Source organism: Hylobates moloch, unplaced genomic scaffold, assembly GCF_009828535.3.
Source record: "Hylobates moloch isolate HMO894 unplaced genomic scaffold, HMol_V3 SCAFFOLD_5, whole genome shotgun sequence".
NCBI classification, from domain to species: domain Eukaryota; kingdom Metazoa; phylum Chordata; class Mammalia; order Primates; family Hylobatidae; genus Hylobates; species Hylobates moloch.
The window spans coordinates 136,502,255-136,519,486 of record NW_026652280.1 but is presented as its reverse complement, the minus strand read 5'-3'; the positions used below and the strand labels follow the sequence as shown (position 1 = coordinate 136,519,486).

General features: G+C 40.4%; 1 protein-coding gene across 1 annotated transcript in view; it reads left to right on the top strand.

Moving 5' to 3' along the window:
* ZNF326 (zinc finger protein 326) overlaps positions 1-15,262 on the top strand; it is a 63,602-nt gene extending 48,340 nt beyond the window's left edge. The window contains exon 13 of the mRNA XM_058439594.1: positions 3,864-15,262. Coding sequence (XP_058295577.1) covers positions 3,864-4,003 — 140 coding nt within the window. The 3' untranslated portion in view covers positions 4,004-15,262. The remainder of the gene's footprint in view (positions 1-3,863) is intronic.
* Positions 15,263-17,232: the final 1,970 nt, after the last annotated feature.

Below are 17,232 nucleotides of genomic sequence, written 5' to 3'. Positions count from 1 at the left end.
TATGTTGAACCAGCCTTGCATCCCAGGGATGAAGCCCACTTGATCATGGTGGATAAGCTTTTTGATGTGCTGCTGGATTCGGTTTGCCAGTATTTTATTGAGGATTTTTGCATCAATGTTCATCAAGGATATTGGTCTGAAATTCTCTTTTTTGGTTATGTCTCTGCCAGGTTTTGGTATCAGGACGATGCTGGCTTCATAAAATGTGTTAGGGAGGATTCCCTCTTTTTCTATCGATTGGAATAGTTTCAGAAGGAATGGTACCAGTTCCTCCTTGTACCTCTGGTAGAATTCAGCTGTGAATCCATCAGGTCCTGGACTCTTTTTGGTTGGTAAGCTATTGATTATTGCCACAATTTCAGAACCTGTTATTGGTCTATTCAGAGATTCAACTTCTTCCTGGTTTAGTCTTGGGAGGGTGTATTTGTCAAGGAATTTATCCATTTCTTCTAGATTTTCTAGTTTATTTGCATAGAGGTGTTTGTAGTATTCTCTGATGGTAGATTGTATTTCTGTGGGATCGGTGGTGATATCCCCTTTTTCGTTTTTTATTGCATCTATTTGATTCTTCTCTCTTTTCTTCTTTATTAGTCTTGCTAGCAGTCCATCAATTTTGTTGATCTTTTCAAAAAACCGGCTCCTGGATTCATTAATTTTTTGAAGGGTTTTTTGTGTCTCTATTTCCTTCAGTTCTGCTCTGATTTTAGTTATTTCTAGCCTTCTGCTAGCTTTTGAATGTGTTTGCTCTTGCTTTTCTAGTTCTTTTAATTGTGATGTTAGGGTGTCAATTTTGGATCTTTCCTGCTTTCTCTTGTGGGGATTTAGTGCTATAAATTTCCCTCTACACACTGCTTTGAATGTGTCCCAGAGATTCTGGTATGTTGTGTCTTTGTTCTCGTTGGTTTCAAAGAACATCTTTATTTCTGCCTTCATTTCATTATGTACCCAATAGTCATTCAGGAGCAGGTTGTTCAGTTTCCATGTAGTTGAGCGGTTTTGAGTGAGTTTCTTAATCCTGAGTTCTAGTTTGATTGCACTGTGGTCTGAGAGACAGTTTGTTATAATTTCTGTTCTTTTACATTTGCTGAGGAGAGCTTTACTTCCAACTATGTGGTCAATTTTGGAATAGGTGTGGTGTGGTGCTGAAAAAAATGTATATTCTGTTGACTTGGGGTGGAGAGTTCTGTAGATGTCTATTAGGTCCACTTTATGTAGAGCTGAGTTCAATTCCTGGATATCCTTGTTAACTTTCTGTCTCGTTGATCTGTCTAATGCTGACAGTGGGGTGTTAAAATCTCCCATTATTATTGTGTGGGAGTTTAAGTCCCTTTGTAGGTCACTGAGGACTTGCTTTATGAATCTGGGTGCTCCTGTGTTGGGTGCATATATATTTAGGATAGTTAGCTCTTGTTGTTGAATTGATCCCTTTACCATTATGTAATGGCCTTCTTTGTCTCTTATGATCTTTGTTGGTTTAAAGTCTATTTTATCAGAGACTAGGATTGCAACCCCTGCCTTTTTTTGTTTTCCATTTGCTTGATAGATCTTCCTCCATCCCTTTATTTTGAGTCTATGTGTGTCTCTGCATGTGAGATGGGTTTCCTGAATACAGCACACTGATGGGTCCTGACTCCTTATCCAGTTTGCCAGTCTGTGTCTTTTGATTGGAGCATTTAGCCCATTTACATTTAACGTTAATATTGTTATGTGTGGATCTGATCCTGTCATTATGATGTTAGTTGGTTATTTTGCTCGTTAGTTGCTATAGTTTCTTCCTAGCCTTGATGGTCTTTACAATTTGGCATGTTTTTGCAGTGGCTGGTACCGGTTGTTCCTTTCCATGTTTAGTGCTTCCTTCAGGAGCTCTTTTAGGGCAGGCCTGGTGGTGACAAAATCACTCAGCGTTTGCTTGTCTGTAAAGTATTTTATTTCTCCTTCACTTATGAAGCTGTTTGGCGGGATAGGAAATTCTGGGTTGAAAATTCTTTTCTTTAAGAATGTTGAATATCGGCCCCCACTCTCTTCTGGCTTGTAGAGTTTCTGCTGAGAGATCAGCTGCTAGTCTGATGGGCTTCCCTTTGTGGGTAACCCGGCCTTTCTCTCTGGCTGCCCTTAACATTTTTTCCTTCATTTCAACTTTGGTGAATCTGACAATTATGTGTCTTGGAGTTGCCCTTCTCGAGGAGTATCTTTGTGGCGTTCTCTGTATTTCCTGAATCTGAATGCTGGCCTGCCTTGCTAGATTGGGGAAGTTCTCCTGGATAATATCTTGCAGAGTGTTTTCCAACTTGGTTCCATTCTCCCCATCATTTTCAGGTACACCAATCAGACGTAGGTTTGGTCTTTTCACATAGTCCCAAATTTCTTGGAGGCTTTGTTCATTTCTTTTTATTCTTTTTTCTCTAAACTTCCCTTCTCTCTTCATTTCATTCATTTCATCTTCCATCAGTGATACCCTTTCTTCCAGTTGATCGCATCTGCTACTGAGGCTTCTGCAATCTTCGCGTAGTTCTCGAAACTTGGCTTTCAGCTCCATCAGCTCCTTTAAGCCCTTCTCTCCATTGGTTATTCTAGTTATCCATTCTTCTAATATTTTTTCAAAGTTTTTAACTTCTTTGCTATTGTTTTGAATTTCCTCTCGTAGCTCAGAGTAGTTTGATCGTCTGAAGCCTTCTTCTCTCAACTCATCAAAGTCATCCTCCATCCAGCTTTGTTCCGTTGCTGGTGAGGAACTGCGTTCCTTTGGAGGAGGAGAGGTGCTCTGTTTTTTAGAGTTTCCAGTTTTTCTGCTCTGTTTTTTCCCCATCTTTGTGGTTTTATCTACTTTTTGTCTTTGATGATGGTGATGTACAGATGGGTTTTTGGTGTGGATGTCCTTTCTGTTTGTTAGTTTTCCTTCTACCAGACAGGACCCTCAGCTGCAGGTCTGTTGGAGTTTACTAGAGGTCCACTCCAGACCCTGTTTGGCTGGGTGTCAGCAGTGGTGGCTGCAGAACAGCGGATTTTCGTGAGACCACAAATTCAGCTGTCTGATAGTTCCTCTGAAAGTTTTGTCTCAGAGGAGTACCCGGTTGAATGAGGTGTCAGTCTGTGCCTACTGGGGGGTGCCTCCCAGTTAGGCTGCTCAGGGGTGAGGGACCCACTTTAGGAGGCAGTCTGTCCGTTCTCAGATCTCCAGCTGCGTGCTGGGAGAACCACTACTCTCTTCACAGCTGTCAGTCAGACAGGGACATTTAAGTCTGTGGAGGTTCTTGCTGAGTTTTTGTTTGTCTGTGCCCTGCCCCCAGAGGTGGAGCCTACAGAGGCAGGCAGGCCTCCTTGAGCTGTGGTGGGCTCCACCCAGTTCGAGCTTCCTGGCTGCTTTGTTTACCTAAGCAAGCCTGGGCAATGGCGGGCGCCCCTCCCCCAGCCTCGCTGCCGCCTTGCAGCTTGATCTCAGACTGCTGTGCTAGCAATCAGCGAGACTCCGTGGGCATAGGACCCTCCGAGCCAGGTGCGGGACACAATCTCCTAGTGTGCCGTTTTCCAGGCCCGTTGGAAAAGCGCAGTATTAGGATGGGACTGACCCGATATTCCAGGTGCCGTCTGTTTCCCCTTTCTTTGACTAGGAAAGGGAACTCCCTGACCCCTTGTGCTTCCCGAGTGAGGCAATGCCTCGCCCTGCTTTGGCTCGCGCACAGTGCGCTTCACCGTCTGTCCTGCACCCACTGTTAGGCACTCCCTAGTGAGATGAAACCGGTACCTCAAGCAGAAATGCAGAAATCACTCGTCTTCTGTGTGGCTGGGGCTGGGAGCTGGAGACCGGAGCTGTTCCTATTCGGCCATCTTGGCTCCACGGCTAATGCTTTTTTTTATTCCTATAGGAAAACGTCAAAAACAAAAAAAGAGTTTACAAAACAAATACCACCTGGATGACAGTGATGGTAACAAGCCATCAGTGGTAAGATGCATCCAAACACCAAAAATGATAAAATGTGAAGGCAAAAAGTTTTTTTTTGTTTAAGAATTGATGAAACAGGATATAGCTATAAGAATGGTCTTTGCAGCATTATTTGTAATAATGAGAAATAGGAAATAAATTTAACAATAAAGGGAATAATTAAATTATGGTACAGGCATCACTATTGAATACTCTAGCCATTAGGAAGAATGAGAGAGATCTCTCTGTTTTGACTTGGAAAAATCTCCAAGATATATTGTTAAGAGGAAAAAAGCAAGTTACAATATAATATATAGTATATATTAGAGTTTCACTTAGGAAAAATTATATATATGTATATATGCAAGTATACAAATTCCAAACTTTCTACAGGATGCATAGAAATAAAAATACATTTGCCTAGAAAAAATGTCTGAAAGGATATATAAATAGCGTTTATGCATGAAGAGGGAAGTTGAACTGGGAGAGTGTGGACTTTCTTTTTTACTCTACCAATTTCTGTTTTTTTTTTTTATTTTTAAAACAGTAGGTTATAATGATATGGTACATTATAATGTAAATGTTAAATCTGGGAAATGTAGAGAAGTATAAAAAATAAAATAAAAATAACTAGAATTTAACCACCAAGATAAATAGCGCTATTAATAGGTTTTGTACATTTCCTTATGATCCATTTTCCTTTGCAAGGAGATACATATTGATACTGTTTCTTGAGCTAAGAGAAACAGGAAGAGCAGGTTTACATGAAGAAGATGATAAATCAATTTTGGGACATGTTAAATTGGCATTGCCTGTGGGACGCTGAAATTGTGTTATCAAGTAAGCAATTGGATATATGGGTATGGTGCTTAGGGGAGCTCATGATCAGCTTAGAGTATTAATGCTTTCTCTTCCAAGTAAAGAATTTTAATATTCATGTGTCTGACACAAATAAAAATGTAATTCCTTGGGGCAGCAGAGTGTAACACAGCTTATTAGCCTTGGGATTTAACGAACCTTCCTTGCCTGCTGTTCCCCACTCCTACCCCAGCTGTACCATCTGTTAGTTCTGCCCATCTTGGGAAAAACACTTAAGAAAAGCCTCCGTTTTCTCATCTATCACATGAAGATAATGTTATCTTCCTTGCTAGATTGTTACAAAGATGAAACGAATGTAAATAAACACCTAGCACTGTCTAGGGTGCCTGGTTGGCCCCTTAACATTTTAGTTTTCCTATTATTACTTAAACAACAACAACAACAAAAACAGAGCTTATTTGTTTGTTCATTTTTAATTAGAGATAAGACAAAAAGAAGTATTGGCCTGGTAAATCCTTACATGAAGTTAAGGCAAAAAAGTTTTTTAAATTCATTTTGACCTTGTTTTGATCTTTCATAACATGTTTTGAAGATTACATTATATCCATTTGTTTCTCTTTAAGGTTTGCACAGACTTTTGGTGAAAATTAACAAAATCATGACCTGATAATTTGGTATAATTGAAAGGAAATAATTTATGAAGGTCTCATAAAACAATTAATCACACTTATTCTCAATGATTTTTTTTTCCATTTGGCATCAAAGATCCTCAACTGACAAGGACATTAATAACCTGCTAATAGAGCTTCAAACTTAGCCACCCCTAAAGGGTTAAATCACTCTACTCAAGTGGGGTTTGAATTGCTTGTCAGTGCTGAGGGTCACTATCGCAGTTAAATGACAGATGTTTTCCTGAAAATCCCTTGTATCCTTTCTGGTGATACAAAGTTCAGTGTCTGTAACAACAGGGTGGTGTTCTTTAATAACTGTTAAATTTACTCTTTAGAGACTTTACAAAGATGTCCTATTGCTCCTGGAGGACTCCCTTGACACCCAACTCTGCATTTTCTTTTTGCATAATGCCTGCAATTTAGAGCCACTGGGCTCCTTGTTGTATAACTCCTGTGTCCTTAGTTCAGTATAACCAGAATACTCATAAATCTCCTTTTCTTCCAGTAGCTTTCTGCAGCAGCTGAGGTATGACAGTGATGTCCCTGATCTATAATTCCAGACAGCCCTAGGGTGAACAGATAAACCAATCCAAAGCCACTACGTCAGATAAAATGATGTTGTTTGCACAACTCAGTGCCCTCAAGAGGTAGTCATGTAATACTCCCAATTTGTATTCTGCATAAAACTCCCTTTACAAGTTATAAACTTCCTATGGGGAACAAACATATCCAGCTAAAAGATGCTGAACATATGACTATATAATGTAATTTTAAACTCAAAAGGAGTGGGCTAAGCCTTTTCTATCCTAGAAACTGAAAGCTATACATAAAAAATCCTGTCTAAGTATGACATTCTTCAATTTGGAATTCTAATTAAGCAATGTTTTCCTGAGACCCTGGGCTTCATACATAATGTTGGGAATATAACTGATTAATATAAACATATGAATTATACTTACGATGTTTAAGTACGTTATTCATAGTCATCACAAAAAATTTAACTGATTGTTTTATTATTTGTACTTTATTGACTTACAGTTGAGGCATCTAATTAAATGATTTCCGTGGTCACATTAATTACATTGGAGAAACCTTGACTAAACCATATATTTTTATTTGCATGGTACTTTCTAATTCTTCTCTCATTCTAGATCAGGGATTCTCAGTCTTGGCACTATGTGGCCAAAACTGGATAATTCTTTGTTGTGGAAGGTTGTCCTGTGCATTGTAGGATGTTTAGCAACATCCCTGGTTTCTACTTGATAGATTCCGGTAGCATACAGCAGTGTGACCATCAAAAATGTTCCCAGACAGTGCCAAATGGGAGGCAAAATCACTCCTAGTTGAGAACCACTGGTCTAGATACATTAAAGGAAATTAGGTGTGGAATTTGAACTAACTTAGAGCAAAATTCTAAATGTTCTGTTAAAGGTATTAAGATTTTCCTAAAACAAAACAATGCAGTTTAGATTCAGCTGTTCTAGGAAGTATTCCTGGGTTTTCTCAGCCTTCTTTCTCTATATTCACCAGTAACTCTGAGCCCCCTGACCCCCTGCTTACTTCATCAGAATGTGCACAAAAATGTGGAGATGTTTCTTTCTCCACTCTACACTGTGGGCCTCTGCTTCCCAGAAAGTTCTTGTGTCACTTTTTTCTATCTCCAGCTTCTAGCACAGTGCATGCCACATAATAGATGCCCCAGAAAGGAATTTGTTGGATGAAGGAATGCTACAGCTATTTTTTTTCTTTTAGATGTATCATTTATAAATATATAGACTTTAAAAAAATGTGTGTAGGGATTTTTATTTTGCTTTCTGGTATCTCTTTAATTTGTATAAACTTGTATGATTTTGTTTTCTTGAAGCATTATTTATTCATCTTACAGATACTGGGTGCTTACTATCTGCCAGATACTGATGCTTGGAGCTAAGTATATGGTTATGAACAAAACAGATATAATCCTTGTCCTTAGGAATCTTAAAGACAATTAGGAGGCAACTACAATTCAGGAATGACCTACTTACCCAAGTCTATCTGACGACACTGATTTCCAAACAAAATTGTATAAGGCCTAGAAACTGCCTCTAGATAGACTGTACATAAGAGACATGCCCTGTAGACTTCATGGGTTTCCCTCATGCTTCAGAGATCCTGAATTATTTCTTCTAACTTCATCCATGCTCAAAACCCCACAGGAGAAAATTCGTAGTCAACGGTGGTGGTGTATGATTGTTAGGAAGTACAACACATCTTCAAATAATATTGTTTTGTTATAATATTGATGAGAAAACAAACACTGATTCCTGGCTGGGCCATTGTTTGTGTGGAGTTTGCATGGTCTCCCCATGTCTGTGTTGGTTTTCTCTGGGCACTCCAGTGCCCTCTTGCATCCCAAAGCTGTGCATACTAGATGAATTGGAGTGTCTAAATGGTCCCAGTCTGAGTGAATGAATGCGTGTGTGTGAGTGTGCCTTGCAAGGGAATGGCGTCCTGTGCCGGATGAGTTCCTGCCTTGTGTCCTGAGCTGCCCAAATGGACTCCATTCACCCACCACCCTGAATTGGAATAAGTGGGTTAGACAAACAAATGAATAAATGAACAAATATAAATTTCTATCAAAATCAAAATTTGTAAAGTAGACAATAATCATACAAATGCACAACAATAAATGATGCGGTATGGAAATACTCAGCGAGCCTGCCATATTTGTGATTGTTTTTGAACTGCATGGTGGGAGGAAGTGGTCCTTACAATTTTTGCTCTGCAAACGTGTTCCTTGATTTAATCCACCAACACTATGGGTCACTCACTGATTCACCAAAAATTGGGTAAATAATTATCTTATTTGTTTTTATTAATCTTTCTTAAACATATGTATACTCATATTTATTTTGTGTTTAATGTCTTTGTTTAGTGTTGTTTGTCTTTAGATATTTGGTGGTGTTTTGTGAGTGGAAATATGAAATAGGAACTTAATTTTGTTTATATTAATTAGCCTGTGGTAAAATTTTGTTATAGTTGTTTCGCTTAAAGTTGCAGTTTCCAAGAAACCGTCTATGATGTTAAGTGAGGATTTAACTGTATGTAACATAGAGACAGTGCCCTGTTCTTCGATTGGTCACTTCCCATGAAGGGGCCTCCCAGGAACTAAGAGAGGCAATATTCCAAGGAAGATTTTGGGAGAGGGAGAAAAGGCGTTGAATAGTTTTCTTTCTCCTCTGGTTACAAATGTATCCCTAAGTTTCATTAGGATCCATCAGCTGTCTGAGTACTCATGGAGTATAGTAAGGAAAACAGGTCAAGCTGCCTTGTCCAGTAACAAAAATAGGTCAAAGTCTCTTGTCCTTACCTCCACCTGCTTGCTTACTTTCCTTAATTTCCCTGAAGTTGCCACTCCTTATACCAGCTTTCCATATACCCCAAGGAGTGTCCACATGAATATTTGCTCACACTGCATGTGGCCACTGCCAAACACTGAGGTCTCTCTGCGTGCCATCTCTAAAGGCTTCCTGTGAATCTAAATTTGGTACTATGCCAGCAATATCATATGTGATCCTGCCCCTGTCTTTCTAATCTCTTGCCACTCTTCCCCTTACCCGTTATGCCACAGGTACACTGGCCTTTCTACTCCTCTGATATTCGACACTTGTTTCTGTCTTTTAGCCATTGTGGTTATTGTTTTCTTTGCCCAGAATGCTCTTTTCCCAAACCTTTGCATGACTGGTTCCCGTTCATCATTCAGCTACGTTAAATTGCAGCTTCCTCAGAGAGGACTTCTCATGTAATCATTCTCTATCCCATCACTCTGTTACCACTCACCACTATCTAAAATTATTTTATTTATTTGCTTATCACATGTCTCCTTCACTGGAATGTAAGCCACATGAAAACAATAATTTTATCGTTTAATTCGTCACTGGTACCTTAGCACTTAGAATGGCAGGCACTCAATGAACACAACCAAGGTTTTCTCAATGGGTCATTACAGCTTTTTCCCTCAGGATTAGTTTCATGATGACTCTTAGTTTAATTTGAATCCCTTCTAGACGTGTAAGACTCTTCCTATATGATGTTTTGATAAGACATTTGACATTTATACACTGAAGCATCTTTGAATAACAGAGCTACATTATCTTTTTAAAATGTTCTCTTACATGTACCCTAAACTACCTTGAGAGTTTGAGAATCAGTCTTGGTTGTATTTGGCTGCAAGCAACAAAAGTCTATGTATGTTGGCTTAAAGAAACAGGGTTTACTTTTCTCACATAACAAGAAGTCTGGAGTTAGATGACTATTTGTATCGGATCAGCTGCTCAGTGTTGTCTGAGTCAGCATCTCAATTTTTTTGACCTTCCCCACAAAATCTCAAGATGCAGTTGCAACTCCGAGTAATGTGTCTACATTAAAGACAGAAAGAAGGGATAGTAGGGAGGGTTGTCCCCAGACCTATCTGTCTCCCTTATCAGGAAAGCAAATATTTTCCTGGGAATTCTCTAACAGACCTTTGCCTCTGTCTCTTTGATTAGAACTGGGTCACATGGCCATTCCTATCTGTCTATAGTAACATTTAATACATGTATTAATTTATTCAAATATGTATTAAAACTCATGCAGTGTATTCTGCTAGATATTATGTATGAGAGGGGCATAAAATGAATGAAATATACATAAATGTAAAATTTCATACTGCATTTATGAAATTTTCAGTCTAGAAGGAAAAGTAAGACTTGCACAGAATACAAATTGGAAAGTGGCAAATATTAGACTGTTAGATCCACAAGGATAGGGATTATGTCTGTTTTGGTTTGCCCCAATTTTGCCCTTACCAGGCATATTCCTGTACACAGCAGAAATTGAACACGTATTTGTTCATTTGAACAAAAGAAAGGAACAGATAGAATGTGATTAGACTTCAGAGAAGGAAAGATATATTCCAATGGAAGGAATTAGGCAAGGCTTTGCAATGGAAGTGGTATTTAACCTAGGACTTGAATGATGCAAATGATTTGGAGCTAAAGAACTGAAGATAATGGGAGTGGCAGAAGAAAAGCATTCATGGAAGTATCAGCAGGAGCAAGGCACAGAAGAAAATCATGCACTGTCTCTAGGGAACAATATGTGCCTTATATGCAGGTCACTTGAACGCAGTAGAAGAGTCAGTGGGTGGCAGGTCATGGAGAGCCTTGGATGCTAGCCTAGAGGGTTTGGATTTTTGTCTGAGGCATGAGGGAGACAATGGGGTGACATGAGCAGAGCTGTACTTCAGGAGGATGAACCTGCCAGCAATTTTAAGATGTATTGGAATGAAGACAAGCTGGTATGAGGTGGAGAGTGCAGTTAGAAGGCTAGTGTAACATTCCAGACAGAAAAGGTGCTGACCCAAGGAAGGCCTAAACATGGGTAGCTGGAGAGGAGGCAATAGGTTTAAAAGATGCGCATAGAAGAAGGCAGTACCTGCGATTCATTTGAAGCAGGAGGCCAGTGAGATGGAAAAATATCAAAGATGGACTATGATTTTTTAACTAGAGTGACTGAAGAATAGTAGTACCATGAAAATAAATCAAGCTCACTGAAGGAAAGCCTCACATTGGTTGGTTTGTGAGGAGAAATGCTAAGCTTCGTTTTGGTCATTTTGAGTTTGAAGGCCTTTTTGGATATTCAAGTATGAATAAAGTTTGGGTGGTAAGTGTTGGAGTTTCTCTGTCAACAAGGAAATGATGGTCAAAATCCAAGGAGTATTCCAAGAAGAGCACAGACAGGAAGAGATTCTAAAGACAGATCTATGGTGCCCTTCAGCATGCTGAAGCCATCCCGGGCCCTTATCACTGTGTCTAGGTAACCAGTCTTTACATAAGAAAGGGGTTTGGGTAACAGAGGTTGTCTTTGGAGACCCTAAGCTAAAGTATTGTCGGTAATTTTCGTTTGGGGGTATGTGTGCATGTGTGTATGTGTGTTTGTGCGTGTGTGTGTGTGTGTGTGTGACAGAGAGAGAGAGAGAGACTAGTTCTTCAATGATTTAGTGATTGCCAGTTCTGCCCTAAGCAGTTTTTATAGTGGGAAGCAGGGGGCAGCAGAGTCCCACCTTTCAAAAGGGATTCAGCCCATAAAATCACATTTTTCTGTATCTTTTTTTGTTGTTGTCAATGAAAACATATCCCCTTCTAAAAGTTGTAGAAAATCATTTCTAAGTTGCTGTCTTTGGGCACAGCATATGGATCTGGAGCTTAACTTTTGGGGAACCTATCTCCAAGCTGATTATGGAAACCTCATTTAAAGAAGGGAGTTAAGAACTTAAAGAACTTATTTACTGGTGATGGTCTGATTGATGCTATTTCAATGAAAGAGCTGGGATTAGAATTTCAATGGGGAATTTTTAGCCTGAAGGCTAACTCTGTCCTGAAGACTTTGGTTTGTATTTAAAGGAAAGAGAATTAGATTCATCACAGCAGCACTTTTAAGATACATTTGCTATTATAGTTACAGTAGTGAATACAGTCCACAGTCCTTGCTGCTATTGGTGGCTTTTCCTCAAGACAGGTTAACCTGGGATAAGGGTGGGAAATGAAGCCATGGTTACAATAATAATTCATATTGCTTTTTTTTTTTTAAACCTAACTCACTATTGCAGAACCTCTAGTTCTTTCTCATCTCTGTTGCTTTACCTCTCAGTCTTTGCCTGCTGTCTAGACTGCCTGTGAAACAAGCGGCGCGAGGCTTCTTCTTTCTGTTTCTAGTGCTTGGCTGTGGTGTCTCCCACCAGGTGATGTCAGTGCTGGGCCCTGAGCAGTGGGTCCTACTGTGGCAGAGCCTTGCTGGACTGTGCAGAGGTGGGGGGCTTGCTTCTCCCTTTTCTGCCATACTTTGTTTGATGGACAAGGACCGTATTACTGTGCATTTTCACGTCTGATTGCCTACGATGTATAGGTGTTTGACATTCTTTTTGATTGTTGCTGAATAGGCACCAAAGACTTTTCAGCTCCGTCTTATGGAATTTCAAATTAAAAATTGTTAAATTAGTTCTTGTACTTTTTCTTTCTAGGTTTCAGACATGTATCCATAGGGATAAGAACAAAAAGCAAACTCTCATGAGTTCCAGAAAAAAGGTGGAGGCAGTGTGCAAACAACGGTGCTTAGCGCAAATTGTTGAGATGAGATGAGGCCTGAGGTAGGGGCCGCACACACATACATCTTTAATATTGCCTTTGACTCTTGCCACACCACCCTATCGTTAGTTCTTTGATTGTGGCATTCCCCTTAAACTTTCAGGCCTTTGTTCATAGTACTTTTCCCCTGGTAATCTCTTTCCTCTTTTCTGTTTCATAAGCTTTTCTTTCCTGCCTTAGTTTTCTTTTTCCCCCATAGCACTTACCACTTTTGAACACATTATATAATTTATTATGTTTATTGTCTGTTCTCCCATCCTCCTACTAGAATATAAAAGATCTGTGAGTGCAGGGATCTTTGTTTTATTCACTGATCTATCTCAAGCACCTAGAATACTACTTTGAATATAATAGGTATTCAATAAATGTTTGTTAAATGACCAAGCGGATCCTTGAAGGCGCAACTCAAATGTTATTGCCTCAGCGCTCTACTCTCAAACCTGGATAAAATTTGTTTATTCTTCTATATTATCATTGTACTTTGTTTATATTTGTATCACAGCAGTTAAGTCTATCATAAAGAGTTAATTCATATTTCAATAAAAATGATAATGTAATAAAATATTAAATTGGACATTTTAACTGAGGTGCCAAGTTGCAATAAGTATGAAATTCCAAAGTGGTTTGCCATCCAAAAATGCAAATTTTCATGAGTTTCTTAACTCTTAAAAAACCCCACCCACATTAAAGATATTGAAGGATCGAGAGAGTGGAGATGAGGGGAAGTTTGATAGGATTTCTTTTGAGAAAGCGCGGTTGTGAGTACCCTGCCCCTGCCAGGAAGAGCACAGAGATTGCTTTTCCCTTCAGATGAAGTCCAGCTTCCGAAGGCACCTCATGGAGATGTGTGTCTCTGGCAGTGAGGAAGACACAGCTGCTTTCTGAATCCTACTTGGAAAATTTAAAAGGCAAAGGGACAGGATGGCCAGCTGCTCTAATGGCAGGAGCAAGGAGACACTCCCAGAGTTAGCTGGGGGAGAGTTTCCCTTGGAGCAAATGCGAGCCATGTGGGAGCCTGAGCCAGGCAGGAGTCATTTAAAATCCTTCCCAAGATTGCTGCCTGGAGGAGAGACAGGGGACGGCAGAGAAAGGAGGTGGCTAGCCAGGGTAAGATACATTATTTCTGTCAGATGAAGAGTATTCAAATATTTCTAATTTTTTTTTTTTTTTTTGGTGGGGGAGAGCCCTGAAAAACCCAGGGAATTGTTAGAAAAAGTCATCTTTAAACACCTATCAGGCCCTCAGAGCAAGAAGCTGGCCCAAAAGAGAATCACTTAAAATAAGAACTTTCTGCCCACCTTTACCTCTCCTCCATCCCACTTTCTTTGCTTCTGGCAGGGTCAGAAACTAGACAACAAGCTGGGGGAGAGAAGAAATGCTGAGGGCTGGAAAGACGTGTGGGGATGGGGCAAGGGAGAGGCCTCTTTTTCTTACTAAGTGATGCCAGCCTGCAGCAAAACCCTCCTGGGAGACAATTTAACATTAAATCAGGTTACAAGTTATACTTCTTATGAGGGACTGGACTTTCTGATTTCTGAATTAAGAGCCTTTATGGCCTAAAGTGACCTGAACGCTTTTTTTTTTAAGTTATTGTTACCTAGGAATAATCAGAAAGGTTGTGATGATGTCTGAGATTTTGTCCAGGGTCAGGGGAAGTACTTCCCCCACTACATAAATTTTAAAAGGGACAGTGGGCGTCAGAAATAGTCATGCTGTGTGATTACCTCCCATGAGTACTCACAGTGTCAGTGACAATAATCGTGTTCGCTGATGTTTATTGTGCGTCCACTGTTTCTCAGGCACTCTGCTAAATATTAATATATTTGTCTGTGCCCAACAACCCTATGTGGTAGGAACTCTTCTTATCCCATTTTGCACCTAGGAAAACTCAAGTTCAAAGACATCAAATAACTTTCCTGAGGTTTCCAACTAGTTAGACATAGAGTTCGTGTTTGAACCCAGGTGGTCTTGCCATATTTTATTCTTTAATAGAGTCAGATTTCCTTAGGAATTCGTGTTCATATACCTTTTTTTTTTTTTTTTCTGAGACAGAGTCTCGCTCTGTCACCCAGGCTGGAGTGCAGTGGTGCGATGTCAGCTCACTGCAACCTCTGCCTCCCGGGTTCGAATGATTCTTCTGCTTCAGCCTCCCAACTAGCTGGGATTACAGGTGCCCACCACCTCACCTGGTTAGTTTTTGTATTTTTTTTAAATAGATACGGGGTTTTATCATGTTGCCCAGGCTGGTCTCGAACTCCTGACCTCAGGTGATCCTCCTGTCTCAGCCTCCCAAAGTGCTGGGATTACAGGCATGAGCCACCATGCCTGGCCTCATGTTCATATTCCCTGTGTACAGCACAGGGTCTGGCATCTGGTGGTGAACTGGGTCTTGCTCTTTTTGCCCAGGCTGGAGTGCAGTGTGTGTGATCACGGCTCACTGTAGCCTTGATCCCAGGCTCAATCAATCCTCCTACCTCAGCCTCCCAAGTAGCCGGGACTACAGGTGTGCACCACCATGCACAGCTAATTTTCGTGTTTTTTATAGAGGTAGGGTTTCACCATGTTGCCCAGGCTGGTCTTGAGCTCCCGGGTTCACGTGATCCACCCATCTTGGCCTCCCAAAGTGCTGGGATTACAGGTAGGAGTCATCACGCCTGGCCTAAACAAAATTTTTAATTTTTTTTTTTTTTTTTTTTGGAGACGGAGTCTTGCTCTGTCACCCAGGCTGGAGTGCAGTGGCTCAATCTTGGCTCACTGCAAGCTCCGCCTCCTGGGTTCACGCCATTCTCCTGCCTCAGCCTCCCGAGTACCTGGGACTACAGGCGCCCGCCACCACGCCCGGCTAATTTTTTTGTATTTTTACTAGAGACGGGGTTTCACCTTGTTAGCCAGGATGGTCTCGATCTCCTGACCTCGTGATCTGTCTGCCTCGGGCTCGCAAAGTGCTGAGATTACAGGTGTGAGCCACCGCACCCGGCCACGAAATTTTTAATTTTTAATATGTGTCGTTGACAATATTTTACAGTAACACATATAAAATTTAGCAAAATGTAGTAACAAGGAACATAGACTTTAGAGTCAGTGGATAGGGGTTTGAATCCTGGTTCCACCTCTTGATCGCTGTTCTGTCTTTGGGAAAATGACAACCTGTCCATGCCCCAGTTTCCTCATTTATAAAACAGAAAAATAGTACCTATATCATAGTGTTATGGTGAGGACCAAATAAGATAATAAACATGAAGCACCTAACACTGCCTAGCATTTGGCACGTGGTAGATGTACTTGTCATACCCTGTGGCTCAAAAATGGGATGACATTTACTTATTTGGGTTATGTGTTATTTTATATTTCTGAATTCTCAGCAGTAGAGTTTCGTCACAGTATACAGTCAGACCCAACCCTGAGAAAAATTGTGAAGTACAGTTGAAGCTCTTGACCAGCCCACATGCTCCATTCCTGCAGCAGTCTTGCCTTTGGATGCCCCTGCTGGCTGGGTGCTCCTGCTAGTTGGCCACTCACTGCTCCCATGTGCATCAGCCCACCTTGTAAGGTGTGTGTTTGTAGTGCATCCCTGTGCTTGTTCCTAAATCTGTTTGTCACTGTAATTACATAATTCAATTAAATATTATTTAAATAGAGTATGCGTATGAAGAGATTGGAGGACTTTTACAGTTATCTCCCTGCCTTGCCTTTTCTCTCTAATGAGGGCACTCTTTCCTCATGCTTGCTTCCCTTTGTTTAGGGCAAAGAAGTGACTAAATTCATTTATACTAAGGCACAAATGCCTGCTGCCCCTCTCAGGGTCAACTGCATTTTAATAGAGATTTAATGCTGTAGCCAAAGGAAGAAAGCTCTAATTTTGGAAGTTGGGTAGGATGACTGATTTGTCCTATCCAAAAACATGTCGTAAATCCTTCTTCATCCTTCCTCTGCATACTTTGAAATATGTTGTTTTTTCTGTTACAATTGTGCATTGTGTCTCCATGGCCATTCATACCTCTGGCCAGAGGAAATGTATGTTAACCCTTTTCAGATTTGCCTTGAGAATACTCACCAGTGGCGCTTGTGGCTGCAAGACCCCGAGATAACCTTGCCACAAAATATCTCACTTTTTAAATTATTTTTGCATTGCTCTAGTATATCAACTTTGGAAACGAAAAACATCATTCTATTTATAGGATTCTGTTTTTAGTAATGGTATTCTGGCTTACAAAATATAGTAATTCTCAATTGCTGAAAATGTCAGATCCTAGAAAACATAGCATTCCTATGTGTGATGTTAACATTGTCCTTGAACAGTTGTTGCCTGAAGATTGATTTGATGAATCCGATTTTTCTGAAATAGACAATTCTGATATTAGTGCTGTTTAGAAATAACTCCAATAACGACGCTATGGTTTGGATCTGTGTCCCCACCAAATCTCATCTTAATATTGTAATCCCCATGTGTTGAGGGAGGGAGGTGATTGGATCATGCAGATGGTTCCCCCATGCTCTTCTCATGATAGTAAGTTCTCATGAGACTTGATGGTTTTATAAGTAGCAGTTTCCCTGCTCTTCCCTCTCCTACCACCTTGTGAAGAAGGTGCCTGCTTCCCTTTCTGCCATAATTATAAGTTTCCTGAGGCCTCCCCAGCCATGCAGAACTGAGTCAATTAAG